Source organism: Phragmites australis, chromosome 10, assembly GCF_958298935.1.
Source record: "Phragmites australis chromosome 10, lpPhrAust1.1, whole genome shotgun sequence".
Lineage (NCBI taxonomy): Eukaryota > Viridiplantae > Streptophyta > Magnoliopsida > Poales > Poaceae > Phragmites > Phragmites australis.
Window position 1 is genome coordinate 33272669 of NC_084930.1, and position 27130 is coordinate 33299798.

A 27130-nucleotide genomic window follows, 5' to 3' on the forward strand; every position below is an offset into this window, starting at 1 on the left:
CCAGTTCTTTCGTGGAAAGAAGCCTATGCTCCTGAGCAGCATCCGTGTCTTCGTTTTCGCGCGTGGGTATCTACTTGTGGTCGGGGGACGCGAGGTGTCTGTCCGTGTCGGGGTAGGATCCGAGTCCGTTGCTTATCCAGCAGTAGGATGATGAGTCGAGACGTGGGTATAGCTGGATTCAGAAAGCATCGCTCCCTAATCCCCACGGCTCGCTTCTTCTCAAATTTGGAGGCGCTGTAGAGGTTAGCATGGGCGGGGGATGAGGCGGCGGCGGCGGCGGGGGGGGGGGGGGTCGAAGGGTGGCATGGCGAGGCGGCGAGTTGGCCGTCGGCCGCAGCCGGTGGAAGTCGGAGGCGGCAACGAGGCGGGTGGCGACACCGTCGATGGCCGAGGGGCCGTAACTTGCAACGTTTCATAGTGTACGTGCACAGACTTCACCATGTTTCATAGTGTACAATAACTCGCGCCGCATTGCATTGCACGCTTGCATTTGCATATGTGATTGCCTGTAACGCCAGGTACACATATACTACCCATCCACAAGCTATGGTTCAGCATCTCTTCTGTCCTCGATCCCGCGATGTGAACGAAGCCCGCCTAGCACGGCTTGCCGACGAGGCACTTGAGCGTGCCGGCGAACTGCGTGAGCTGCCCGACGTATCGGCCGTGCTTGGCAGGGATGAAGTCGAGCTGGTCGTACTTGCGCTCGTTCTGGCCGCCGGACTCGTTGAAGAAGGCGCCGTTCATCATCACGTCGCCCTGCGACTTCCACACCCACTCCTTATACTCGCTGTACGGCGTGTACTCCCGCTTCGTCACCTCCTTGGCGTTGACGTCGTCGGGGGCGATGAACCGGTTGCCCTGGCTGATGATGGTCGGGTTCTTGTTCCCGCCGATGGCGTACATGATCCAGTGCGTGTAGTCGTTGTTCACCACGTGGAAGAACCCGAACCGGCACCTTGGCATCCTCTGCACGAGCCCTTTCCCGAAGTGGTTGAAGGCGACGGTGATCTGCATGATCTTGTCCTGCGGGTTCGAGTTGCTTGCCCCGAACAGCATCACGTGATCGTGCTTGGTGAAGTGGCCGTTGGAGATGGTGATGGCGGTGGACCCGTTGACGACGTCGATGAGCCCATCGGAGCAGTTGTACATGGAGACGTGGTCGATCCAGATGTTGCTGGAGGCCATGATGGAGATGCCGTCGCCGTCGCTCCGGGACCGCTGGCCGTAGTGGTGCTTGGAGTCGCGGATCATGCCGCCGCTGTGTTGCACGGCGTGGTGGATGTGGACGTTGTGGATGATGACGTGCTCCACGTTCTGGACCGTGATCTGCGCGCCGACGATGTGCACCTGCGCGCCGCGCCCGTCGATGGTCTTGTTGCGGTTCACGATGAGCTCCTGCCGGAGCTGGATGACCATGTCGCGCGCGAAGACGATCCACAGCGGCCGGTCCTGAATGATGCCGTACCGGAGCGTGCCCTTCTTGGGGATGATCATCTCGTCGTCGCTCGCGTCCGTCACCACGTAGAACTTACCGTCCACGCCGCCGACGGTCTTGTGCCCGAACCCCCGCGCGCACTGCACGAGCCGCTTGCGATCCTTGGCCCAGTCGTCGCGGCAGCGCCAGCACCGGTCGATGGGGTTGATCGCCATGCACGGACCCTTGTACTTCGCCAGCGAGCGGCGCGTCGTGGCCCTGCATTCGTGCGCGCACGGACAGGCCAACCGTTGTAGATCAGTTTCAGCGCGCGCACCGATTGGCATTGCCTTGGCAGCTAAACCATACACTACCTCAGCACGTCCTTGTTGAAGCGGTTCATGGTGGAGATGGGGTCACTAACGAAGGCGGCGCTGTTGTACGCGCGGGCTTCCTCGGCGCGCTTCGCCCAGTACTCCTCATCGGAGGTGACGTTCGTTGCCTGCGCCACTGCCACCGTGGCGGCGACGGCGAGGACGTAGAAGAGAATGAGGAGGGGGCTCCTCGCGTCTTTGGAGCCCGCCATTGTGGCTGGTGTAGACGCCGGCCCGGCCGTCCGGCGCCTCACCGCGGGCAGGGGCTCAGGAGATGTATGCTCTCGAAGGTTTTCTGAGCTCTCCCGGGTGAGCGGACGGACGACGACACCTCTGGGCCCTGCGGCGAGGTGCACGCGGTGCGGTGTTGTGGTGGTTTCAGGTGTACATATATAGAGCGGCTTGACCTCGAGGGTCATGGCTGGACGCCATTGCTGCTCAGAATGGAATCTGGGGGCGAGGAGAAAGGCGAGCCACTAGCCTCGCGCGCATGCACGCCATGGTTGGTGGCTTGGTGCGTGCAGGGTTAGCTAGCTAGGCTTGGTTGGGTCCTGGAATTAGGGGATGGCAAGGAGGATGAAGGGCAGCTGAGTTGTGCGTCGCAGGGTGTTCAAGCTCTGTATCTGAGTTATCAATGGCTGAACCAAACTGTAGAGACGGAATGAACATAAGCGCTCGTGCGTCTCTTCAGTAGTAACAAACTACTCTCTCCAATCACAAATACTTAATATTTTGAATAAAGTTCTAATCAAACTTTTGTAAACTTTGACTATCAATAATTTCAAAATATTTAGTTTGCATGTATATCTATCTTGAAAAATATTTTTATAATCTTATAAATTTATTAGATTTAATAGATATATTATAGTGGTCAAAACTACATGTTGAACCGTGTGTTGTCCAAACTGTCGAGTATTTTACTAGAGTAATAATGGAAGAGAAATAAAGTAGGGTGAGCAAAGTGAAGCTAATTAACCAAACTGAACCGAGATGAAGCAAGCAATAAATTCGACCATTTCGGCTATTTTAGCTCTACACGCATTGTTTTAACTCGGACTAATATACTGTACAAAATCATAATTCACATATATAATTTATGATTATGCAGGTAAATGATGTATTTCTTTGTAAATTAATATTGTGTAAGTACTTTACCACCCCAACTTTTCTCAATTCGATTTATTTGGTTTTAGAAAATACTAATCTGAATATTATAACTCAATTGGCATTTTGTACCTAAACCGATCAAATTCAAGCAGTCGCTTTTAAAAGAAAGTTGAAGTTCTTAGAAAAACACCGTGACGCCTAGTCAACACCAGTAGTCTAGTACTAGCTACATACATTGCATCTCAAAAAAGAAAAAAAATTACGTGCATTGAGTATAAATACTGAAAAGTACCTCCTTTAGTAAAGTAAAGTGATGTTGAAGAAATAAACATGGTCTCTAAGACAAAAGATTGACATTCATTTCTATTGCAATAGATGATCAAAGCCTAATAAAATACGAAATTATATAAGTATTTTGACAAAAACATGGTACATTCGTGAGAACCTCGCTATTTCTATTATGACAACCACTCCACCGAAATTATAACTTGGGAAAAATGATGTTTTGTGAATTTCAGGGAAAAAATTGATCTTAATTTTGTTCTGATGTTTTGTGCCGATTTATTAACCTTCAATACAAAATCAAGGCGAACTGGTGCTTTCAACTTGAATTTGAAAAATATTTGCTGAGATTTTATAACTTCCGGTGAGATACATAAAACTTTCAAATCCAAAATTGAAAGTCTCACCTAACAGGTCAATGCAATATGCGATGCAGGGTTCCACATTAAAAAAAAAAATAGACCAACTTAGAAAGAATTAGACAGCTTTATATTTAAAACAAATATGTATCTAAATTCACATCGAAAAAAACTAAATGATGATCTTATATACATTCACATCATTTGTCAACTGAGCTAGACTCGGGCCTTAGAATTTCACATTCTCGATGACAAAGGTATGCGCCAAGCGTGGCAGCCCATCTCCACGGACAGTGGCATGGCATGCTGCGATCTGACACCGTGGGATACCTCCCAACCGTAACTGAAATTCCTCCTCTAACTCCACTCAATACCAAGTCTTTAGTATTAGCAGGTGCGACAACGTCAGCAGCCGAAAAGCCACGATATGGTCCAATGCTGCTCTCCATGACGCCCGACTACTCTGGCGGCGAGCCAGTTGCAGGACGGCCTTGATTGGGGACGCCTCGGTGCTTAGAACCGAGGGCCTGGCACAGCTCTTGACAGGCGGCCAGACCATCCTTGGTGCCGGTGGCACAAAGGGCGCAACACCGCTTAGCCCGGCAGGACCTGATCAACCTCGGCGAACCAACAGGAGATGAGGCCATTCAGGTCTACCTGAAGATGCAGAAGACGCCGCTTCCTCCAAAGGTGTATGCGGCCATTGCGGCTCTAGCTCGCGTGAGCAGTGGTTCCATACTTTCATCAAGAAGGCCGTGTCCGTGTCAGCCCGTCTAAACCGAGCTATACCGTGCCGGCCCATCGTGCCGAGGTGTCAGTCCAAGCACGACCCGATTAGCCGTGCCATGCCAGCTCGACCCATCTACCCTCGTACCTGAGCCGTGCCTATAGTGCCGTACCTCGGATCGCTCCAGTAGACATAGCTCAGTTGGCCATATTTAGCTGCTACGACGCATGTTAGCACTTTAGTTGATCTTCCCTCCGGCGAGTAATCAGCTACTGGAATAGTTTTTAGCTTCTCTTGGTTGCTCTCTTAGTAGTGAGAATCGTTTACTGTTCTGTATTGCTTGGCAATCCTTGCTGAGCAGGAGACTTGGTTGTATTTACGCCCTGGCGCATGTATCTACTTTCTCCTTACTAATATATAAGCTGGCATTGCCGGTTCTTTAAAAAAATAAAGTCTTTAGTATTATCGTGCCAATGTCGACTGCCATCTGGCACCATCCACTAATGGGCATTTGGTTTGAGGAATGTGATGTTGAATAAACCGGTCCATTTAACTCTGAACCAAAATAACTTGTTTGGTTTAAGGAATGGATGGGTTTGTCCATCACTGTGTCATTCCGCTTAAGCACATAGTATAAGTATGACGAATGTGTCATCTCAAAATCATCGGCCACCCCATTCCAACGTTAGTAGACCCCTCAGATCAAGCACCCCATACTATTTTTTTTAATGAAATCGGTAGAAGGACTGCTCGTTATATTAATTAGAAAAAAATCAGACGGGCAACGAACAAAGAGTTATAACCCCGTAGTATAACCCCAAAACTTAGCCGGAGCTCAAATGTCATGGTATGAAATCGGTGAACACATGGTTTTGGCCGTGAAAAGTTCTGCCACAGTTACCACAAAAACCACGCCGTTTGTGTCACACAAGGACCATGCTGGCAGGCAAGCAGTGGTTGATCATTACACGCGGATGGCATCCATATACAAGAGTTACACAACCTTGTAATGCCTACTTGCACCTGAATCGAAGTATCGAGCACCAATCTGACATGGATTTTACACATGCGCTTGCGTCGATCTGTCTTGGTCTCGTCCCGTCCTCTGGCACTCTAGCACTTCTTGCCGACGCGGCAGTTGAGCGTGCCGGCGAACTGCGTCAGCGCTTCGACGTACTGGCCGCTCTTCGCCGCGATGAAGTCGAGGATGTCGTAGACGCGCTGGTTCTGGCCGCCCGACTGGTTGAAGAAGGCGCCGTTGAGGAAGACGTCGTCCTGCGACTTCCACACCCAGTCTCTGTACTCGTTGTACGGCGTGTACTCCCGCTTGGTCACCTCCTTGTAGTTCCTGTCATCGACGGCCCTGAACCGGTTGCCCTGGCTGATGATGGTCGGGTTCTTGTTGCCGCCGATGGCGTACATCAGCCAGTGCGTGTAGTCGTTGTTCACCACGTGGAAGAATCCGTACCGGCACCTTGGCATCCTCTGCACGAGCCCCTTCCCAAAGTGGTTGAAGGCGACGGTGATCTGCATGATCTTGTCCTTGACGCTGTCGTCGCTTGCCCCGAAAAGCATCACCTGAAGATTGCCGGAGCAACAGCAACGAACTCCGTCGATCAACAATGGCGTCAACATGACAAGATGGTACAAGGGTGATTGCACAGTGTAAAGCCGTGCGTGCGTACGTGGTCGTGCTTGGTGAAGTGGCCATTGGAGATGGTGATGGCGGTGGAGCCGTCGATGACGTCGATGAGCCCGTCTGAGCAGTTGTACATGGAGACGTGGTCGATCCAGATGTTGCTGGAGCCGATGACGGAGATGCCGTCGCCGTCGCTCTGTCCGCGGAAGCCAAAGTGGTGCTTCGAGTCCCGGATGAGGCCGCCGAGGTGAGGGACCGAGTTGTGGATGTGGAGGTCGTGGATGATGATGTTGTTCACGTTCTGCAGCGTGATCTGCGCGCCGGTGATGTGCACCTGCGCACCGCGGCCGTCGATAGTCTTGTCGTTGCTGACGATGAGCTCCTGGCTGAGCTGGATGATCATGTCGCGCGCGAACGTGATCCACAGCGGCCGGTCCTGGATGACGGCGTACCGGAGCGTGCCCTTCTTGGGTATGATCATGTTCAGGAAGTCGTCGCTCGGGTCGGTCACCACGTAGATCTTGCCGGCGAGCCCGCCCGTGGCCTTGTGCCCGAAGCCCATGGCACACCTCGCCAGCCGCTTGCGGTTGTTGGCCCAGTTGCCGCGGCACCGCCAGCACTGGTCGATGGGGTTGGCCGCCACGCACGGGCCCTTGTACCTCCTCCGGAGGGATCGACGCGCCGCCGTGGACCTGCATGCGCGCGCGCGCGCGCCACGCCACAGCTCACACCGTCAGCTAAAAAATTCCAAGAGTGAACGACGCGTCGTTGCATTGCAATGGGCAAGCAAGAACTCACTTCTGCACGTCGTTGTTGAAGCGGTTCATGGTGGCGATGGGGTCGCTGACGTGGGCGCCGCGGTTGTAGGAGCCTGCCTCCACGGCGCGCTTCGCCCAGTACTCCTCATCGGCGGTGACGTTGGCCGCCTGCGCTGCCGCGGCGGTGGCGAGGACGTAGAAGAGGATGGACAGGGGGCTCCTCACGACGGTGCCCGCCATTGTTGCTCACCTCAGATCGGTGGGTATACAGTACCACTGGTCCTAGTTATTGGGCCGGGAGTTGGAATAGCCCCGGGGAATGGTCGACGTGCGCCGGCTCGCCGCGGGAAGGGGCTCAGGCCGAAGAGGTTTAATTCTTCCGGTTTCTGAGCCCTCCCGGGTGAACGGACTTCAGCGAGAGGAAGGAAGGAACGAGCCGGCGCGGTGAGGTGCTCGTGGGGGCGCTCGGGGCGTCGTTCTTATAGCACGAGGAGTGGAGGCGTACGTGCGTCCCGGCGTGATCCGTGGCGCCGCGCGCGCGCGTAGCCGCTCGCCCGTTTCGGCCCGACCGGGCAGCGCAGCGCTGGCCGGGGGCGCCGCTCGTTGGGCTGTTGCATGGATGGACATGGACAGACACAAATGGAGAGCTTTTGAAATGGCTCAAGATGGCAACTAGTCTGCAGGATCCATCTGTGTAATCGTCCAAACCAGTCACAGCTACTGTGTCAAACAGAATCAAAATTCTATCTGTAGGTAGAGTCTGTCAGATTGTGGAGAGACCTGGTATTTTACTATTAGATATGTCGTGAGTAATTATAGTATATTGTGTCATATATGCTAGATTGTGTAGGAAGACCTGATATATATATGTGGGAAAAATAGTTTATATAGATGGTATGATGAGTTATTGTAGTATTATTGTTTTCCTAATTATACTCGGTAAATCACAGCAATTGAAGATCTAATGGTTATCATTAAAATCCAGAAATCAACTATTTAGATTTTTCTCTTTTTTCATCAATTCCGAAGAAACCTTTTGTATACTTTTAGCACTCAAATATTAAGATAATAGATTCCGAGGAATTCATGCGTTACTGCGTCGTGGCTCTCATGTGGAGTGGCACCAAATCACTCCGCCATGGTGATTAGTCGGGGGTGCAGAGCTCGAGTTGCTCAGCCAAACGCTGAGCTCAAGTGCCAGGAGCTAAGCAAGCTTGGCGTAGCTTCACTGCGATTGGATCGGAAATTCAGATTCAGTTGCACTCAACACCAAACTGAAATGCGAGTGCACCGAATGTAGCTGACAAAATCCAATGGCGTTGGACGAGCAATGAAGAATACTCGACACAAAGTGCGTACAACATGAAAGAAATCCAATTTGGGGGGTGGGAGGACGGGGCAGTCAAAAGGTACAACATGAAAGATAATCCAATTTGGAAGGTGAAAACAGAATCTAAGTGCAAAATTTTCGTATGGGTTCTCGTACAAAATAAAATACTAACAGCGAATAATTTGAACAAAAGAGGATGACTTCATGATCAAGTTTGTAAGCTATGTGAAAAGGAAGAAAGGAAGATGAAACTCCCATACACTTTGTTGTTCACGGCGGAGGTCTGGAAGGAATTATCCAATTGTCTTAGCTTGAGAAAATTACCAGATTTCTGTCAGCACCGTAGTCTCAAAGATTGGTGGCATACCGCAACAAAGAAAATAGATAAAAGCCTTCATCCTGAATTCAAAGGGGTAGTCATTTATTTCTGTTGGAATATTTAAGAGGAAAGGAACGGAGAACTTTCCAAACCGAGCAATTATCAAAGCGCCAATTTGCTTTCTAACAAACTAAGTAGAGAAGTACTTTAATTTGTATATAATGAGTATTGACAATAGTTAATGTGCTTTAAATTTTGTTAGTATGTGTTTGTGGATGTTTGTTCTTGTTCATGTCTAAGTTGGCGGTATTTGATTGCGAATTCTTATTTGTACGCAGAAAAATTACACACACCGGAAGTTTTGATGTGAACGTCGGATGTTTTGGTGTTCACGGAAGTTCCGGTGTGGGCAGTTTATACTCGCTGGACCATTTCTTGCAGAGAGCAATTTTTCTGGTGAAATCGGATATCAATGCACCGAAAGGTCCGGTGAGTGTGGTGGCTACACGAGAGGGTAGCACCGGAGCATTTTCAGCGTTGAAGTAGAGATAAAAGCAAAACCGGATGGTTCGGTGATTGACCTTGAGAGCACCGAAGTATTTTATGTAGAGAGGACATTTTTGATGCCAAGTTTGATTATATATGCCGGATAGTCCAGTGCTGAGATTGTGAATACCAGAGAATGCACCGGATATTTTGTTACAGAGAGGTTGCAGAAAGGTGGTTCGGTGGATTGACACACACCGCATTATCCGGTGATGGATATGAGATCACCGAAAGCAACTTGGTGACTTGACAGATGTAACTTGGTGATCGACGACGAGTGATCGGGGCTAAGCGGTTGTTTGGTGTCGGACAATCATGGAGGGTCGTGCGGAGTCAACGGTGATCTTAGTTATACACATGCAGGTCAAGAAAAGCATGAAACGAAGGATGAAGATGGCGTGTTGACAAAGTCAAGCAAATAAGATGTCGATGCAAGTGACAAGGCGCCTCGAGGGATCGAGAGACTTACCGACGGTTAAGATCGTAAGACGGAAGACATGCGTCATCATCGGAACGCTTGCTTCAGGTGAAAGCAAGTGGCGACTAGTCACGCTTTGAGAAGTGTGCTAGGGTTTCGCGATTTGGTCTCAAAATCATGGGAGGATTATATCGCACCATTGTGAAGCTTGCGTTGAGGCAGAGCTAAGTCATAAAGGCACCATGACCGTCTGATGAATGGAGAAGAAAAAAGACTAAAATGCTCTCGATGATAGGTAAAAATGTACTACAAGAGAGTAATATTTTAGAAAAAAGCTAGAAAACTTGAGGGTCAATTTTCTTAGGCCTATAAATAGAGGGGATACGGCTATATAAGAGGATGAACCAGCCATTTGAGCTCCTTGTGCCATCCATATAAGAGCACCGTGCTAGGGTTTTAGAGGAGAGGAGGACATGTGCTTAGCCTATGTAATAAGTGAGAGTTTTGAAAGGAAAATTTTTGTAATCCGCTTAAAATAAGGTTGATCTCTTTAAGTAATAAAATTTATTTTGTTTCATATGCTTAAATTCCTCTCATCCTAGTTTCTCTCTTAGTTTACTTGCCTTATGTGCAAGTTTTTTTTTTCTTCAGTGTTGATTTTATTTTTATTTTGAGCTAAAATTTTAACATATTGGGATGTTGTTCTTCTTGATGTTAAAGACATAAAATTCACATACACATACATATGTGATAGGGTCTTAAATTTCCTTACATTTAGACTATCATCTTGGAGATCTTCTTTACTCGGTGTTCATATCTTGTTCCTTGAGTGATATTTTCTTAAGATTCAACCTTTGTGTGAGGATGAGTCATGAATTGGTTTGCTGTGAAACCTAGTATTTGATTTCAATCATGAGACCCACTTTTTATTGAATCTTTTAGTTTGGTTGTTGATCTTTCTCCAAAGTTTCCAGAATTTCTATGCACGTGTAGTTTTTATGCTGTGTATTTATGTTACATTATGATGTGATTCTCTTGTAGAGGTGCGTTAGGTGTTCGAATAGAAAAAAAACTATCAATTTTACAAGAAATTTGTTAAGACATCTATTTACCCATCTAATCACCATTCTCGATCCTATACTTTCAAAATCAACGAAAATGTTGATAAAGAAGGAGAACCTTCCTAATCTCCTAATTTATGTTGGTAGTTGGCGCCTTTTGTTGTCCTGCTGTAACTCCCTTGTAGCGCTGTCACACCCCCCACCTTTTGTTGTCCTGCTATAAGGCCATCTCTAAGGGAGACGAAATCGAACCTGTAAAATACTGTAGCCAGCAGATTTGCCGCTCGCATGCCTCGGCTGGCTCTCCAACGGAGACGGAAACAACCTCTACAGTGATACATGAGTTGGTGCATAGGGAAACGGCAGCGGCATTTTTGCCGAACGATACGGGCTCCCGTATCACTGTTTACGGTGTATGCGTGTGGGCTCGAAAGGAGAAAGAGAGTAATGAAAGGTAGAAAATAAGGTAACTGTTGGAGATAAAACATAGTAGATGCTGTAATATTGTTATAGGAGACGAGTTTTTAAGTTTCTGTTGGAGATGGTCTAACTCCCTAGTAGCGCTGTCACACCCCCACCCCATCCATAAGCATAGTAATTCTTGTGCACATCTTTTTGCTATTTTATTTTTTCCTCTTACTTTAATAAAAATGACAGATATCTTACCATCCTTTATAAAAGCTAAAGGACGTATCAGAATCATCTACGCTCAACTTTTTTTAAATACAGATCGGATACACTCACTCATACAACTATGCTCATATCCTCGTGACCCCATAAGCATAGTAATTCTTATGCGTCTAAATAAGATTAGAGATATTATGTGTAAATAAGATTAGAGATATTATATCACGTAACGTGGATACACACTTTGACCATTAAATATACCTATATATTCAGTTACTATTTATCTTAGGATTAAATTAAAAACTAGGAGCACTCCAAGTGACTAAGAATCCGGTGGATAGGTTACACCACAGTGATCCTAATCAATGGGGCTATGTTCAGTTTGCCGTCCATGCTCGATTCAACGGTAAGACAGAACCCAAGTTTCCACGTCACAGTCGGCATCTTCGGAGTCCATAGACCAGTTCCACACCACCAATCCACCTCTTCCGCCAAATCCCTCGCAGAACCCTAGCTCCCGCCGCCGAACGCCCGCGGTTCCGAATGGCCGGCGCCGCCGCGCTCCGGCGATCCGCTCGCCGGATCGTTCGGCCCCTCGCCGAAGCCACAGCCTTATCCCGGAAGCTACAACAACCCGAGCGCCTCCTCTCGTCCCAGGCGTCGCCGGAGCACGGCGCGCGCGGCGCGGTTTCGGGGTCGGATCTCGTGCTGTACCCGCCCGAGCGGGTCCGGAACTTCTCCATCATCGCGCACGTCGACCACGGCAAGTCGACGCTCGCCGACCGCCTGCTGGAGCTCACCGGCACCATCCAGAAGGGCCATGGCCAGCCTCAGTACCTCGACAAGTTGCAAGTGCGACGCTGAATCTTCCCGCTTACTCTCCTTTTCTTTTAACAAAAAAGTAACTCAGACAAATTAGCGAAAGGTTGGACCTTTACCACTCAATTATCAGATGGTGAGTGGCGATTGGCGAAGCTGAAGCCACCATTTTCCTACTGTTTTCACGACAGATTCTGGAACTGTATTCATGACTACATGACTTTCACAAATAGTCATTACACACCAATCTTTAGAATGTGATATTGTACTGCGAGTAAGTGTCAAAGACTACTGGCAGGCAGGATGTGTGTTAGTTCCATATTTTTTCGAAAGGACAGCACAAGCTCTGCCGATTTTATCATAGAAGAAGAGAGTTGACCTGGTTTATGAGGGAAATCGGACCAAAAAACCTTACAACCGCACGGTTTATTAGAAGGAAAAACCAGCAAAAACCCTATCAACGGTAGAGAATGGCCAGGACGAACACCTAGGGTGACTCACCACCACCCACCTACAACCTATAAATGACGGAGCCTGACATGATTCATCGTTACCAAGCTTGTCGCTAAAGTGACAAAGTAGCTCCGTCTTCCCACGGCAGACTTCAGCCTTTATCTCCTTATCGGCGCACCCAGACACACATCAGCCACCAAGACACCCGCGAGACACCCGCCACACGCGCATCATCGCGCCACCGCATCGACGACAAGGCGAGCGGCAGCAGCAGGACGCACAACAACAGTAGCAGCAACGGGAGCACGGCGCAGTACAACATCAGCATCAACAACAGAAACAACAGGAGCCACTGGAGCACGATGCAACACAGCAACAGGAGCACGACGCAGCATAGCAACAGGAGCATCACACAGGTGCAATCACACAGGTCTGCAACGAAGCCACCAACAAGTAGCTCCGTGAAACCGAGGCTCCGGTAACAGACCCAGCGCATCCAAGGAGGATCCCGGCAGATCCGACCTTGAAGGGGAAAGGAAGAAGTTGCGCTGCATGCTGCCACGAGCCCTGCAATGTGATTTTGCGGCTAAAGCTCCTTGCCGACCACACGCCATCGAAGTGCAGACCGGCCGCCAGGCACCCGATGGGCACAATTGCGCCGTTGCACCACAGCACCGACGGGCACCGGCGCAGAGAAGAGGCCGCCTTCTGCGCGCCCCAACGCCAGCGCCCAGTTTTGTGCAACGCGACGCTCGTCACGGATTCGGCCTCAAAGGCCGCCAAGACCACCGGGCAGGGCTAGATCCGGGCCAAGAGAGGCCGGATCCGGCTGGTAGAGGCACGGCGAAGCCCGATGACCTCAGGGTCCCAAGCTGCAAAAGGAAAGGAGGGATAAAGGAGGAGGAGGAGGGACCCGTGACGGCGGCCGCACCGAGCAGGCCAACGAGGTGGGGAGCCTCAGAGAGACGACACGAGAGCCGAAAAGTTATTCCGTTAGTTCCATATCGATTGGGCCATATATTGCTGCTAGCTTCTGGACTGAAACTTTACAATGTGTTATCCACATGTTATGACTTAGTATCATGTGGCTACGGTATGCACATTATTTGGCTTCTACTGTATTTAGCTTGTCTATAATAGCAACTCTTATAACAATATGTTATCAAACCCCGTAGAGAAAAGGCTAGGGATGCTACCGCTGCGTATAGAAATTGAAATGATATGTGCAAATTAGTCATTCTAAAGAACGCAAATAGACTTAGTGGATTTATCTTTAACTTTCAAAATTTGAAACAATACATCTTTTTAGATTGTAATTTTTGCGTGATTCAACTACATTCAGTGCTGAGTGTTTATTTCCTCAAGATCAACTCCTTTTTCCTTATGCTCTGATCTACTTTTAGAAAACTGTTTTGACATTGGATCAGACCTTGATGTGTAGTCAATATATTGCATTGCTTCTGTTGTTACTTGTGACATTTACATATGTGCCAATAGGTTGAGAGAGAAAGGGGAATTACGGTCAAAGCACAAACAGCAACTATGTTCTACAGGCACACTTCTGCGTCCCATGTCTCAGATGCGCCAAGATATCTGCTTAATTTGATTGATACACCAGGCCATGTGGATTTCAGCTATGAGGTATCCAGGTCCCTTGCAGCTTGCCAGGGTGCTCTTTTAGTAGTTGATGCAGCACAAGGCGTACAAGCACAAACAATCGCAAACTTTTACCTTGCGTTTGAATCAAACCTGAGCATCATTCCTGTCATTAACAAGATTGATCAGCCGACTGCTGATCCAGATAATGTAAAGGATCAATTGAAGAGGTTATTTGACATTGATCCAAGTGAGGCTCTGCTTACTTCTGCCAAGACTGGTAAAGGCCTTGAACAGGTATTACCTGCTGTTATCGAGCGCATACCTTCCCCACCTGGGAAATGTGATTCACCCGTACGGATGCTGCTTTTGGATTCCTACTATGATGAGTACAGAGGAGTAATTTGTCATGTTGCTGTTGTTGATGGCGCTCTGCATAAAGGTGGTAAGATTGCATCAGCTGCAACTGGCCGCACATATGAAGTTCTGGATGTTGGTATTATGCACCCTGAGCTTACAGCTACTGGAGTGCTCTACACAGGACAAGTTGGATATGTTATTAGTGGAATGCGTTCGACTAAAGAAGCACGCATTGGTGATACCCTTCACCAGGCAAAGAGCAGTGTGGAGCCACTTCCTGGTATGGAATCTAATCCTTGAAACTTTTTTATGTCATCATCTGTATTTTCATTTTTCCTTTAGTCTGATTTAGCTTGAAAACAACATACATGATGTATTGCAGTTCCATAGCCACATTTTGTATCATTTTTATAGTTTTTGGTTGCATGTGACATCATACATAATAGCCTTTCAGGTTTCAAGCCTGTGAAACACATGGTATTCTCTGGTCTTTATCCTGCTGACGGTTCTGACTTCGAAGCTCTTAGCCATGCGATTGAGAAACTAACATGTAATGATGCCAGTGTCTCTGTTACAAAAGAGACAAGCACTGCACTTGGCATGGGATTCAGGTATCAGATTTTCTGCATGTGAACTAGCTCTTTTCTGTTGTTTTCATGTCACTGAGTGTGGGATGTGCTGTAATCTATCGTTGATCTTTTCATGACTGTCTGTCGTACAGATGTGGTTTCCTAGGATTGCTACACATGGATGTCTTCCATCAACGGCTTGAGCAAGTATAGTTTTTCCCATAGTTTCTGTTCATTGGCTATTCACAGTTAGTTTCATAATCCTTACGCAAGTTACATAATATATCAATTGATGCTGAAAATTATTGTTAAAGAACTTCGTTATTAATTATTATGCCAGAATCTCAAGGCAATGCTTGCTTTGTAATTTTGAGATAGTGCCAGCAGGCTTGTGAATGCCTTTATAAGACGTAATGTTTTAGCAGAAAAAACTAGAGAACATCTTTTCGTCACCAGGTTCACGGTCCTATGTCCATGACTTCACTTTTTAAGTACATTGACTACCTGTGTGAACAGGCTAAAAACTCTTCCTTTCATTTGAACTCATAAAGAGTAAAAAGTTGGAATATGATGGAAAAAATGGAAATTATCAGATGTCATGTAATGAAAATTATTTGTGTGACCTATAATTGCCTCAAGATTCTGATTTTTTCACTGTGTTTATTTAGGAATATGGAGCTCAAGTCATATCGACAATACCAACTGTACCTTATATATTTGAATATGGTGATGGAAGGTGTGCATTCACAATTGTATTTATTATCTTTTGTTGTTGTTGTTTTCTGCTAGGAAACTAAGCTTAGGTTATTTTTCCAGCAAGGTACAAGTTGAGAACCCTGCTGCTTTGGCTTCGAATCCTGGAAAGCGTGTAACAGCCTGTTGGGAGCCTACGGTCATTGCAACAATCATTATCCCTAGTGAGTAAGATATGCTCCTTCCTTGCTTGTTTTCTACTTTTGTGATATTTGAGCCTTACAAATAGAAATTTCTTATCACGCTCAATCACCTTTTCAGGTATGTTGGGCCTGTCATTATGCTTTGTTCAGAAAGGAGGGGCGAGCAGCTTGAATATACATTTATTGACGCGTAAACCTTTTTGCCTTCCAAATCTCACTGTTTTAGTAAGTGTTCTTCTATTCTTTACTTTTTTTTCATGGCTATCTTTGATGCAGCCAAAGGGCTCTGTTGAAGTATCGATTACCACTGAAGGAGATAATTGTGGATTTTTACAATGAGCTGAAAGGCATTACGTCTGGTTATGCTACTTTTGACTATGAAGATTCTGAGTAAGTTATTTTTCTCATCCGAAAATTACATAAAAAAAGAATTCCTTTCAAATATGCTTTGATTATTATTTTCTGATTTGCACTCCTTTATATTCTGGAAGAGTTAGTACACCTTGCTGATCAATATGATCCTTGATCGCACTTTCTCTTCCCAGCTAGCCTACTAACTACTAGCCTACTAACTAGCGACTACAAACAGAGAGCGCTCTTGTCTGAAGTATACAAGGTTTTGGAAACATCTCTTTGACTTTGATACATCGGATTGGGGATTGTTTGACTTATTAAGTGGTGTATTTATCATCACTGTCAGAAATAATTTACATTTTGAGTAAATTGCTCTCCAAATGTTATACAAAAACCTGTTCCATGGTTAAATGGGTGATAGGAGGAAGAAAATAAATGCCAGAAATTTAGGTCGCTCATTCTTTCCTTTTCCCCCTCTTTTTGATTTAGATTTCCTTACTCAATTTCTCTTTGACAGATACCTACAATCTGATCTAGTTAAGATGGACATCCTTCTTAATGGTCAACCTGTTGATGCTATGGCAACTATAGTGCATAACCAGAAAGCTCAGCGGATTGGAAGGGAATTAGTGGAGAAGCTCAAGAAGTTTATAGAAAGGTATTCATCAACCCTCCTTTCTCGGACATGTGATGCATGAATTGTGCTTGAGCAAATATTTCTCTGATCACATTACTTTTGGAACATTATATTAAGTACACTAATAATGATTGTACAATTGGCTGGAAAGGGAAAAACTTACAAGTGAGAATAAAACACACAGTTTGTTTGTGGTTTTTGCAAGGCTTAGAACAGAATTTTCTGTTGCGCTAATGTTGAGTGGCAACACAATTTACATTTCTGCTGCATACCATAATTTATTGTTGAATGGCGACACAATTTACATATCTTCTGCCTACCATAATTTGTTTCATGCTTTTTGTCTGTGTTACTGCAGGCAAATGTTTGAGATCACTATACAAGCAGCAATTGGTTCAAAGGTTATTGCAAGGGAAACGTAAGATATCCAAAGCTGCTATTAGTTATCTGAAGTTTTTTATGAGTACATTTGTTAACATTGTGCTTTGATTAAAGATTATTTTTTCTATCAAAGTGCTTTGAAGTTATTATGTGCATTTCACTGAATTTGCGACAGCATTGCTATCCATTCGTCCAGAATATTTTAGTCATTAATATTTAGCATTTCTTTAGAAAGTAATGCAAATTTCCAGCAACTAAAAACATCTTGAATGGTTTTAAAAAAAATTCCAACTAAACCTTTCTGTTGGCCTAAAAGATATTCCTTTAACATTACTATCTGACAGTCTTGGAAAATTCAGCTCCAGTCTAGCCATATTTGGTTGAAGCATATTTGAAAGGATCTGGTTTGAACTAGTATCCTAGTTTTAATAACATCTTTCTTCTGCAATCTTAACTAACTGTATTTAAAAAGCCATGTATTTAGGAGGTAAAAAGTCGAATATACATTGCGGTCACATGGATTTTGCTTAGATGCTCTCTTTCACCATTTCCAGTCTATCAGCAATGAGGAAGAATGTTCTGGCCAAGTGCTATGGCGGTGATATTACTCGGAAGAAGAAGTTGCTAGAGAAGCAAAAGGAAGGCAAAAAGCGCATGAAACGTGTGGGATCTGTTGACATTCCTCAAGAAGCATTCCACGAGCTATTAAAGGTCTCCAATTCAAAATAGATGTGTTACACTGTTACTGTAATCTTCGTAGCTGTCCCAATTTGAATAGCTGTATTGTGGTGGCTAGCATCCTCTTCTAGTCATCTTATGAAAGGTGAGTTTTCAGTACATGTTTTTGCACATCGTTGTGCTAAATTGTTGATAATCTCTAGAGTAAAGACTCATGTATTGTCTTTCTGTTACAGGCCCTGCCACTACTATTCCATTGAGTACATAATTATGGTTCCTGCAAAATATTACAGGAGTGCTGAGGGTCGAGTCATTGCCCGATATTGTATGCACTACAGCCTTATTTTGCTGAGCTGAGGGTCCAACGGCAACCATCACAGATCTTGAGTTCAGCTTTTATTGCTGCTGCTGCTGCTCAGCCTTGTGCTGAAAGCATTTTTGTGGTGATGCACACTTCGTCTCACTGGCGTGGAAGAATCATTGAAGCACTGCGGCCATGTTTATACTGCTGATCCATTTGGAGAGCATAGTAGCATACTGAAGTGCCTGCCGAACCCAGTTTCTTCTGCTGCCCCCGAGTTCTGACTTGATGCTTGGTAGTTGGTACGAGCATCTGCTGTGTTGCATTACTTCATTTTATTTACATACGTTAAGCAAAACACTGAATTATACACCCCACGTGTTCAATGAACCGATGTGATACATGGGAAAGAAAGTTTTTTTTTTGGAAGCCTCTTCAACTGGGTACAGTTGCAGTATCCGAACATGTATGATGACACATCACAACACGCACTCGCCAACATGTACACCTAAGAACCACATAGCTAGGGGTGCAAATTAATTAACATAAAGATATTCATCGATTTTCTTCAGTTCAATCATTAATATTATTTTTCTCAAATTGAGCAAATTTTTAGAAAACTATTGTTATTGTTTGAACTAAAGAGGGTATTAGGTATTTTTAGGTTCACCAATTTGCACACTAGAGCTAGCCAACTGAGCCTGTGGCTTGTCATTGAAAAAAAAAGTTAGAACAAAAAAGTTTTCCCTTCATTGAAACTAGTGCATGTTTCTCCTTGGAACAGACGAAATTTTCTTGGTGACATATGCCGGATCACAATCACATACAGAGGCTCGTTTGGTTGACCACATGACAAAAACATGGATTGCGGTGTGACGGGACAATAACGTTGAGGAACAAAAAAAGCGAAAGAAAAAAAGCATTGCACCAGCCGGGAATCGAACCCGGGTCTGTACCGTGGCAGGGTACTATTCTACCACTAGACCACTGGTGCTAGTTATGGAATTTGGAAATGTAAAATAACCTAGTAAATTTTACACGACCGAGCCCCCTCCGCCGCCGGAAGCGGATCGTGTTCCCTCGCCGGGGCGTCCGGCCCAACACCGGCGGGATTGAACCGAACGAGTCAAACCCAACAACCACTCGCCTCCCCTCCCGCAGCCCCCACCGGGCGGCCTCCTCGCACGCCCATGGCAATCTTGAGCTTCCACTTCCTCCTCCTCCTGCTCCTCCTCGGCGCCTTCTCCTCGCTCCCCACGCAAGCCGCCGCGAGGGGTGGTCATGATCCGTCAGGTCTCACCCCTTCCCTCCCCTTCTCTCCGTGTGTGTGTGGTGTCGATTGGGTTGGCGTGCCAATGCGGCAATGATGCCGTGTTAGAACTCCAATAGAGCTGAAGCCAATCCGTGTGGAACCGGCGGGATCGGTCTCATCTGGCTAGCTTCGGAGGATACGGATCCAGCAGTTCGTTTCATTTTGGTGGGATTCATAGGATTCTTCGCTGTGATTGAAGAAGGACCTGGCTCCTGGAATTTAATCCGTTTGGTAGAATCCACTGCCGACTAAGGTTGAACGGAGTCGTTGCATGTACGGTGATGGAGATTCATAAATTTTGCATACGCTGGAAATTGGAATACATGATGAGCGTGTTGTCAGTTGAACGGCACATCATGTTGTTAGCTTATTGAAACACTGGTAGAAATAGGTGTACTTCGACGTCAGATGGAGTCATGATAAAAGTGTAATTGTTTCTGAACTAACCAAATATATTTATGGCTTTTTGTATGTGATGTGTTGATGTCAAATATGTGATTATATATGGATAAGGATATCTGGTCTAGTCAGCTTACTGTTTAGTATGCCTCTTTAAATTGACCAAGGAATATCTTCTCTCCCAGCTTGGTTCATCAGTCGGCCCGCTTTGTGGACATAATTTTTCCTTTTTAGGTTACTTAGCATTTATCTGTTCAACTATACTGTACTTTCATTAAGTTTTCTGCAACTTTCAGTGTGATACCTATGCTTACTTATGCAGTTAGAGACACTTCTGTTATTTTATTTGTTGACCAGGTTATGTCGGAAATCATGGTTCATTTTCACGTAACTTGCTTGAGGATAAGCCCCGTATCACGTATGTTTTAAATCAGAGCTCTGACTTTCTTTTCATCTGTGTCTCCTTGCATGACAATTTTGGTTGACCATGTTATCTATGTGGGTTTGGAACAAATTTAGGGAAGAAATGGTCTATGGATATATGACCAACCCTGAGCTTGAGGTTGCTGTACATGCCTTTGGAAGTCGGTGTCCTAATATCTCCAGGATATACAGGTGCATGATGTATAATATTTTACTTCTTGGTGATCAGTATATTTGGAGCTTCTATCTAAACCATCTTTAAGACCATCAGTTTGTTTAGTCATGCAAATGCTGTCATCATTGGTGGGTATTTGTGTATGGCATGCAGTAGAATCCAGAGTCTTTGCTGACCCTGAAAGAATCATTGATCCATATGTAGCCACATTGATAGGTAGCTTTCAAAAGAAAATCAATTATAAAATGTCAACTTTTAAAACAGAAGTCCGTTCAAAAGATATGTGTCTGACTCTAGATTTATGAATTGTTCGATGTTTTCATGGGCCAGGTTAGCCTTTTCTTTAGCATTGTCCAAAAAACTGAATATTCTGGTTTGACTCCTTATTCTGTTTGTTTGTTATGCAACTCTATATTGTCTTTGATCATCTCTGTTTTTTAGTGTATTCTTTCTTTCTTCCTTTCTTTTTCTCTCCCCAGTATTCTCATATGTTCACACTTCACTTACCTATTATTTCTTCTCTTTGAGGGACTACATAAATCTGTCATCAGCATTGGAAAGAGTGTGAATAATTTCCCATTGGTATGTAACTTAAACGATTGTACTTTTCCTTATGCTTTGCTTAGTTTCAAATTTGTATACTGGAGAACTGTTCTGATTGTTCTTGCAGTGGGTGATTGAAATATCAGACAAGCCCAGGCAAAAAGAAGCTGAACCAGCATTCAAGGTTTGTGGCACCATTTTCTTTTAGACTCTTAAGTGGGGTTCTTTTCCCAAATTTGGAGAATGCAAATAAACTATAAGTTGGAAATTTCCTGCGATGATCATCGGTATTATTATTATTTGTTTAACCGTTGTGGTCTAAAAGGGTAGCTGTGCCAGAATCAAATTCACACATGTGGGATTTATTCAATGGCAATGCAATGCTGTTTCTACTATTCTTACATTTGACTTCCATGATACCATAACCTTAGTTTCCTTCTGGAATCTTTATTAATTTATGGGGGATTACCTCTTTCCACCCTCTTCTTGAGAACAGAGATGTGAGCTATGGTAGGCTCATGCATAACACATGGTTTTTCTGTAGTGACAAATTTGCAACCATGTAATGCCGTATTAGCAATTAATCAGCTGAATGTTCTGTACTAGGACCATACTAAAAACATGGTTTTATGTAGTGACAAATTTGCAACCATGCAATGCCATATTAGCAATTAATCAGCTGAATGTTCTGTACTAGGATCATACTAAACACATGGTTTTTCCTGTGGCAAACTGGCAGTGACATAGTGCCATATTGGCAATCATTCAGCTGACTTTCTCTGTTGCTCAAGTCAAGCCTTTTACTTCAGTTCCTATACATCTACAATTGATGATGAATTGTCTAGGCTGTTTATTCTAAGATCAGCATTAATAGCACCAAGAATATATCTGTGATGTAATTTTTGCTACAAATTACAGTTCATTGGAAATGTTCATGGTGATGAGCCTGTTGGAAGAGAGGTTCTTATGCATTTTGCAAATTGGCTGTGTGATAACTACCTGAAGGACCCGTTGGTAAGAAAGATTCCTCTGTTGTACTTGCTCTTTGCTCAGCGTGGAGCTTACCACTGGTCTATCTCTTGCGATTTGGCTTTGTGATAACTACATTTCGTATTTTGAGTTGTCACTCACATAATATAAGAAGCTATTATGTAAAAAAGTAAAAATCGAATAATGTATGAAGTATTTTTAGAAAAAATATATGATATGAAATTTAAATTCTTAACTGTACTATGGATATGTAGTTTCCAATATATTATTCAACATTAATATAACGTGTTCAATATTTTTTAAACTATCAATTATGAAATGGCATATTTCCATCAATTTATGAATACGGATACCAGTATATGGTAAACTTAGCAGTTGAACTAATTTCTGTAGGCAACTCTCATTGTGGAGAACATGCACCTTCATATACTCCCGACAATGAACCCAGATGGATTTGCTCTTAGATGGCGTGGTAATGCAAACAATGTTGATCTAAACAGAGATTTTCCTGACCAAGTGAGTACTTGTTTCTGTTGCACTTCTTTCCCTTATGGAAGCTTCTACTGTCCCTTTTTGTAATATACCTTTTTCTTGTAGCATTTCAATTGACATAGACAAAATTGACAGTTTTCTCCCTTCAACAACGATATTAACTACAGACAACCTGAAACTAGAGCTATTATGAATTGGGTAAAACAAGAACACTTCACGGCCTCTGCTAGTTTGCATGGGGTAACTTTTTTCACCTACCGCAGTTATCTTATATGCTTATCTTGTTGAAACAAGGTCCTATAATTTCCTCTGATTTGAATTTTCAGGGTGCTCTTGTTGCCAATTATCCATGGGATGGAACTAGAGATAAAAAGTGATTCCTTCTACTTACATTAAGTTTCAAGTATCTCAACTAATAGTGTTGCTTTTATTTCTCTAAATATTTCAAAGACCAGCAAATCTGACAAGCTTTTGATCAAGCATTGCCAAAACAGTGTGGTAGTGTATGCCTCAGAGCAGAGGATGTACAATCAAGTGTTTGCCTCCTTTTAACGCTGTTACTCTATTTTTTTTTTAATGTTTTGTGATGATTTATTTAAAGTCTGGATCGCATGTGGGCGCCTTCATCTGTTCTAGTGTATCTTTTTTCTTTATAAGGACTGCCAAGTGTCAGGACAGATTAGCTGCATGGCTGATTTAGTCTTACAAGCAGCTGATTAACACATTGTCATGTATGAAGTGAACCATTAATGTAGAAGTTTGATTCTGTGTAGTCACAAATTACCGGATTTACATGTCATGCAATGCAATGATGAATGACTTGCATGTTGCCTGATATTTTGTTAAGAATGAAAGCTAATTGCACTTTCCACGTGCCATTTGGTTGTGCTCTCTCTCTCTCTCTCTCTCTCTCTCTCTCTCTCTCTCTCTCTCTCTCCACACACACACACACAAGAGAGAGAGAGAGAGAAGCCCAGCAATAACTAGCGATGTGATGATATGCCCATTTCCTGAATAATCTGTAGTTGCTTTCTTTGTTTTTGGTGTTTCACCTCTAATCTTTAGGGCCACAATGTTACTTGCTTGGCTTGACACTTTTAACATTCTCAACAATACAGCAAATATTATTATGGATGTCCTGATGATAAGACATTCCAGTACATGGCATCAGTGTATAGTCAGTCACACTACAACATGTCTTTGAGCAAAGAATTTGAAGGAGGGATTACGAATGGAGCATTCTGGTAAATAAACAATAGCATTGTGTTCATACTTCACACTCCATATCAAACTTTCTTTATCCAGTTATGTATGAATGGGCGTTTCATGAACCAACATAGCAATCTTGTTTATGATGTAGGTATCCAATATATGGCGGCATGCAAGACTGGAACTATATACATGGAAGCTGCTTTGAGTTAACGCTGGAGATTAGTGACACAAAGTGGCCAAAAGCAGCTGAGGTACCTTTGCATCTAGTTATCTATGGTTCTGCTGCTGCTGTTGCGGACCATTTGATAATTATTTTTTGTTTTGTTGTTTATTGTAACATTTTGACAGCTACCTGTCATCTGGGAACACAATAGGATGAGTATGCTTAATCTTGTTGCAAGCCTAATAAAGGTAAGATGTTTCCACAGTAATCAATTTTGTCTCTTTATGCACTGCAAAGGGTAACTCTTGCACTACTTAAAATGAAATGGTTTTAGTTGGTTAGTGGGTTGAGGCACATGGCTAGCCGTTCAGGTTTATACCAGGGTCTGGATCATGTACTGGCAACTGATTCATAGTAATGCTTGTAACTACCCATTAATTACCTATAATTGAAAATCCTGGGCACGCCAAATTTTCAAAAAGCAGGCTGCTTTAGGGTAGCACATTTTTGCTAGTTGCTATGAGTTCTGAACAAGTTCAAGCCATTTTTGTCGGAATTTCTTGTTGCTTTCGCTGTCACCACAATGGCATGAACACTTGGAAGCTTATCCTTTTTTCCTTCCAACAAACCCTTCACTGTTGGCGATGCATTACTGTATATTCACTTAGGATAACATTGGTTTAATCACTATCATCTCTGGCTCTGATCACTATATTTTTGGGGTTCTGTATCCAAAGAGCTTCCCGATTGTCAAGTGTATTTAGTCAGGATTCCGATTCGTGGTATGGATTTCCTCTTATTTGGTAAAAACAGCGTTTACCAAGTGATGTTGCAGTTATTCCGATTCCTATTGTTTGTCTGCAATATAGGATACCCTTATCATTGTCTTTAAACAAAAAAGGGAATTTGAGTTTGGAATGGCGGCAATGGTTTAAATCGCAATTCTAGCACCATCGCGGTTTTGCGGGATATAGCGGACATCGGAAGCTATCGTGGAAGCTATGCTGCATCGTGGTTATACTAAAAATATCTATTTTTATAATTTTCTATACCCTGCAAAATACCACAATAATAGCTGCCATAAACATATCCTGGTATTTGAATCCTTGAATGGTGGAATTCATTGAGTTGTGCCGGGTTGATGTTCTTGTTATATGTATGATCATTCTTAACCAAATGGTGTGCTCCCCACGGAATAGCACTTATCCGCATGATGAAAGTTACTCCTGTCTCCTTTTGGTTTACTCCTTTTTGCTGTTCTATATGTAAGAGCTACCAGAGTTTATCAGTCTGCCCCACCATATTGACTCTAGTTTTAGTCAGGAATTCACGGAAGGATATTTGCAGCAGATACTGGCAGGCCTATATCTGGCTCAGTGATGATAAAGGGGATTGATTCCAAGGTTAGTTTATTTTGTAGCATTTATACTGTTACTTTGGAATGGATGAACTGATAATTGAGTTGAGAGAAATTATAAAGTTTTCACTTTTCAAGCTTACCATTTAAGAGATTGTAATCCTTGACTTTCTTGGTTTCCAGGTGAGAGCTAGCAGGACTTATGGAGATTACCATCGAATGCTTGCGCCTGGTGAGAAATATGAAGGTCAGTTTGCCTTTAATTGTTTTTTTTATCATTGGCAACATCAGTATTTATGGACATGATCAGATTGCCTGCAATTGTAGAACATGGATGGGGGATTGTAAGACTGGCATGTCTCTTCACTTGACATGTTTTTATTCTTACTTTTCAATCTTCTTCAGTTTTTGTATTCTTAATCCCTGGCGAGTGGACACAACAAAATTTATGATTAGCATCAACAATAGAAGTTTAGCCACCAGCATGAAAACATCCGTCCCCAATGATTGCCCTTGTTAGCTAGTAAGACAAGGTGATCCATTTAATAGACGGCTGAAACCTATTGTCTGAAAATTGTAAAGTTGACCCTTCGCTGTCCCTCTACGTTTTATCGTATCATAAGATATTTCTGTTTGTGTTCCTAGCAGTTGTGGCATCAATGGAAGGCTTCCGACCAAAATCTACACGTATTGTGCTGGAGCAGGAAGCCGTGAACTTGGATTTCATCTTGGACCCAATCGAACCTGATGGGCAGATGAAGCTGACTCGTAATGACTGTGGCTGCCCTTGCGACAATGACAAGCTGTTCCACGTTCAAGAAGCTCACCTCTGGTTGTATATTCTTGTTTTGTTCGTTCTCCTGATCCTTTATTTGCTCTTCAAGAGAAAAACTGCATCTAGGTTGCTGACATATAGATACTCGCCCAGGCGGCCTATTGCTGTATAGGAGGAATTTTGTTGCCTAGTTCAGTTTTGTAACTCACGGGCTCCCACCAAAACGGTATGTTGTTGTACAAGTTAAAGGATAGCCAATGTACCATGGAAGTTTTGCATCGATGGAAAGTTTTGCATCATGGAAGAATAGCACGAATATGGTATACCGTGTGGGAGCATATAGTGCCCGGCTTAGATTTCTTTTTTCGCGGATATAGCCGTTTACCTTGGTGATGATGCTGCAGCCTCTAGGAAGCCGCTGGTTCATTGACCTTGTGCTTCAACCAAAGTACAACTACCAGGTAGCTCCTACCTGTTGGCAAGACAATGCGCCATCGTGAGCAAATGCACTTCAACTCCCACTCTGTCACGCAATTTTAGGAGCAACCTAGTCAAACATGTTCATGCCTAATATGGTGCCAATTACAGAAGCATTTGGTCCTTATGTCCTAGGATCTGTAAAGGTTGTAGCATGGATGAAAGCGCATATAATCTATTATATTAGTAACTAGCCAATAAAAGAAGCATCCTCTTTCCTCTCAAGGTCTAAAAATTATCACGTTAATCAGAGAAAAAAAAACAAAATGTCTATATACATATTTATAAATTACCTACCACTGTCACTAAAAAATTAAACCCAAAATACTCATGTACCTACTTCTTTATTACCCACATTTGTCATTATAAAAAACAAAGCTACATACCAGCAAAAAAACAACATAATTTGATTAATGCATAAGTTCATTGCATGTAGTTCTGCCTAAGTGGGCTTGACGGACTGGCCCGACATGGGTAATAAGTCTGTATACAAGAGGATGATCGATCTGAATAGGTCATCTGAATAGTCTATTCAGATCGTAGAAAAAAAACAAGCGTCCACTCAAAGAAAAAAAAATATAACATGTTCTTTCTCCCTCCCGGATGATGTAGAAGGTTTGGCAATTCCAGGATGTCACGAAGCTAGTAGTGTTAAAATGGTAGATGAGCTCAAATTATATCTAATGGAGGTGACCGAGGCATATGCAACAAAAAAGAGAAGCTCATCGACCCCTATGGCCACCAACATTGATGGACATCAAGGTCACGACGTCAACCAGGCGACAGAGCAAGACATAACCCGCA

At 44.1% G+C, this 27130-nt stretch overlaps 4 protein-coding genes and 1 non-coding gene across 7 annotated transcripts; 2 read left to right on the top strand and 3 right to left on the bottom strand.

Annotated features, from left to right (window-relative positions):
* Window positions 1–597: 597 nt before the first annotated feature.
* LOC133883335 (pectate lyase-like) lies at window positions 598–2116 on the bottom strand. Its single transcript, XM_062322631.1, has 2 exons — window positions 1792–2116; window positions 598–1696 (listed from the first exon to the last, which is right to left on the bottom strand). Exons 1-2 carry the CDS (start codon window positions 2001–2003, stop codon window positions 598–600), a joined length of 1311 nt encoding a protein of 436 aa, XP_062178615.1. The 5' UTR covers window positions 2004–2116.
* A 3135-nt stretch (window positions 2117–5251) lies between these two features.
* Window positions 5252–6956, bottom strand: LOC133883254 (pectate lyase-like). Its single transcript, XM_062322527.1, has 3 exons — window positions 6704–6956; window positions 5952–6597; window positions 5252–5844 (listed from the first exon to the last, which is right to left on the bottom strand). Exons 1-3 carry the CDS (start codon window positions 6901–6903, stop codon window positions 5380–5382), a joined length of 1311 nt encoding a protein of 436 aa, XP_062178511.1. The 5' UTR covers window positions 6904–6956; the 3' UTR covers window positions 5252–5379.
* A 4450-nt stretch (window positions 6957–11406) lies between these two features.
* On the top strand, window positions 11407–18437 carry LOC133930874 (translation factor GUF1 homolog, mitochondrial). Its single transcript, XM_062377642.1, has 12 exons — window positions 11407–11816; window positions 13734–14472; window positions 14647–14803; window positions 14914–14968; window positions 15430–15497; window positions 15578–15682; window positions 15776–15847; window positions 15934–16047; window positions 16529–16669; window positions 17007–17066; window positions 17584–17852; window positions 17944–18437. Exons 1-11 carry the CDS (start codon window positions 11508–11510, stop codon window positions 17756–17758), a joined length of 1995 nt encoding a protein of 664 aa, XP_062233626.1. The 5' UTR covers window positions 11407–11507; the 3' UTR covers window positions 17759–17852; window positions 17944–18437.
* Window positions 18438–18931: 494 nt separating this feature from the next.
* On the bottom strand, window positions 18932–19002 carry TRNAG-GCC (transfer RNA glycine (anticodon GCC)). The gene has a single exon. It is a non-coding gene; the product is annotated as a tRNA-Gly (tRNA).
* A 38-nt stretch (window positions 19003–19040) lies between these two features.
* Window positions 19041–26148, top strand: LOC133930876 (carboxypeptidase SOL1). Of its 3 annotated transcripts, none has more exons than XM_062377643.1 (15): window positions 19041–19301; window positions 20077–20137; window positions 20239–20334; window positions 20869–20899; window positions 20988–21044; window positions 21779–21874; window positions 22244–22366; window positions 22478–22582; window positions 22669–22715; window positions 23461–23586; window positions 23703–23805; window positions 23903–23965; window positions 25037–25120; window positions 25258–25321; window positions 25720–26148. In XM_062377643.1, the coding sequence occupies exons 1-15, from the start codon at window positions 19199–19201 to the stop codon at window positions 26019–26021; spliced, it is 1461 nt and encodes a 486-aa protein (XP_062233627.1). In that variant the 5' UTR covers window positions 19041–19198; the 3' UTR covers window positions 26022–26148. The 3 variants fall into 3 exon arrangements, with proteins under 3 accessions (XP_062233627.1, XP_062233628.1, XP_062233629.1); XM_062377644.1 differs by having other exon boundaries at window positions 25723–26148; XM_062377645.1 differs by lacking the exon at window positions 20077–20137.
* Window positions 26149–27130: the final 982 nt, after the last annotated feature.

What these genes read in the sequence shown, in the direction of transcription:
- LOC133930874 (XM_062377642.1), top strand. Translation starts at nt 11,508, where the DNA reads ATGGCCGGCGCCGCCGCGCTCCGGCGATCCGCTCGCCGGATCGTTCGG. An exon ending in AGTACCTCGACAAGTTGCAA is followed by an intron (nt 11,817 to 13,733) that starts GTGCGACGCTGA and finishes ATGTGCCAATAG; the next exon opens with GTTGAGAGAGAAAGGGGAAT. An exon ending in TCCATCAACGGCTTGAGCAA is followed by an intron (nt 14,969 to 15,429) that starts GTATAGTTTTTC and finishes GTGTTTATTTAG; the next exon opens with GAATATGGAGCTCAAGTCAT.
- LOC133883254 (XM_062322527.1), bottom strand. Translation starts at nt 6,903, where the DNA reads ATGGCGGGCACCGTCGTGAGGAGCCCCCTGTCCATCCTCTTCTACGTC. An exon ending in TTCAACAACGACGTGCAGAA is followed by an intron (nt 6,598 to 6,703) that starts GTGAGTTCTTGC and finishes GCGCGCATGCAG; the next exon opens with GTCCACGGCGGCGCGTCGAT. An exon ending in ACTTCACCAAGCACGACCAC is followed by an intron (nt 5,845 to 5,951) that starts GTACGCACGCAC and finishes GGCAATCTTCAG; the next exon opens with GTGATGCTTTTCGGGGCAAG.
- LOC133883335 (XM_062322631.1), bottom strand. Translation starts at nt 2,003, where the DNA reads ATGGCGGGCTCCAAAGACGCGAGGAGCCCCCTCCTCATTCTCTTCTAC. An exon ending in TTCAACAAGGACGTGCTGAG is followed by an intron (nt 1,697 to 1,791) that starts GTAGTGTATGGT and finishes GCACGAATGCAG; the next exon opens with GGCCACGACGCGCCGCTCGC.
- LOC133930876 (XM_062377643.1), top strand. Translation starts at nt 19,199, where the DNA reads ATGGCAATCTTGAGCTTCCACTTCCTCCTCCTCCTGCTCCTCCTCGGC. An exon ending in ACTACCTGAAGGACCCGTTG is followed by an intron (nt 21,875 to 22,243) that starts GTAAGAAAGATT and finishes TAATTTCTGTAG; the next exon opens with GCAACTCTCATTGTGGAGAA. An exon ending in ATTACGAATGGAGCATTCTG is followed by an intron (nt 23,587 to 23,702) that starts GTAAATAAACAA and finishes TTTATGATGTAG; the next exon opens with GTATCCAATATATGGCGGCA.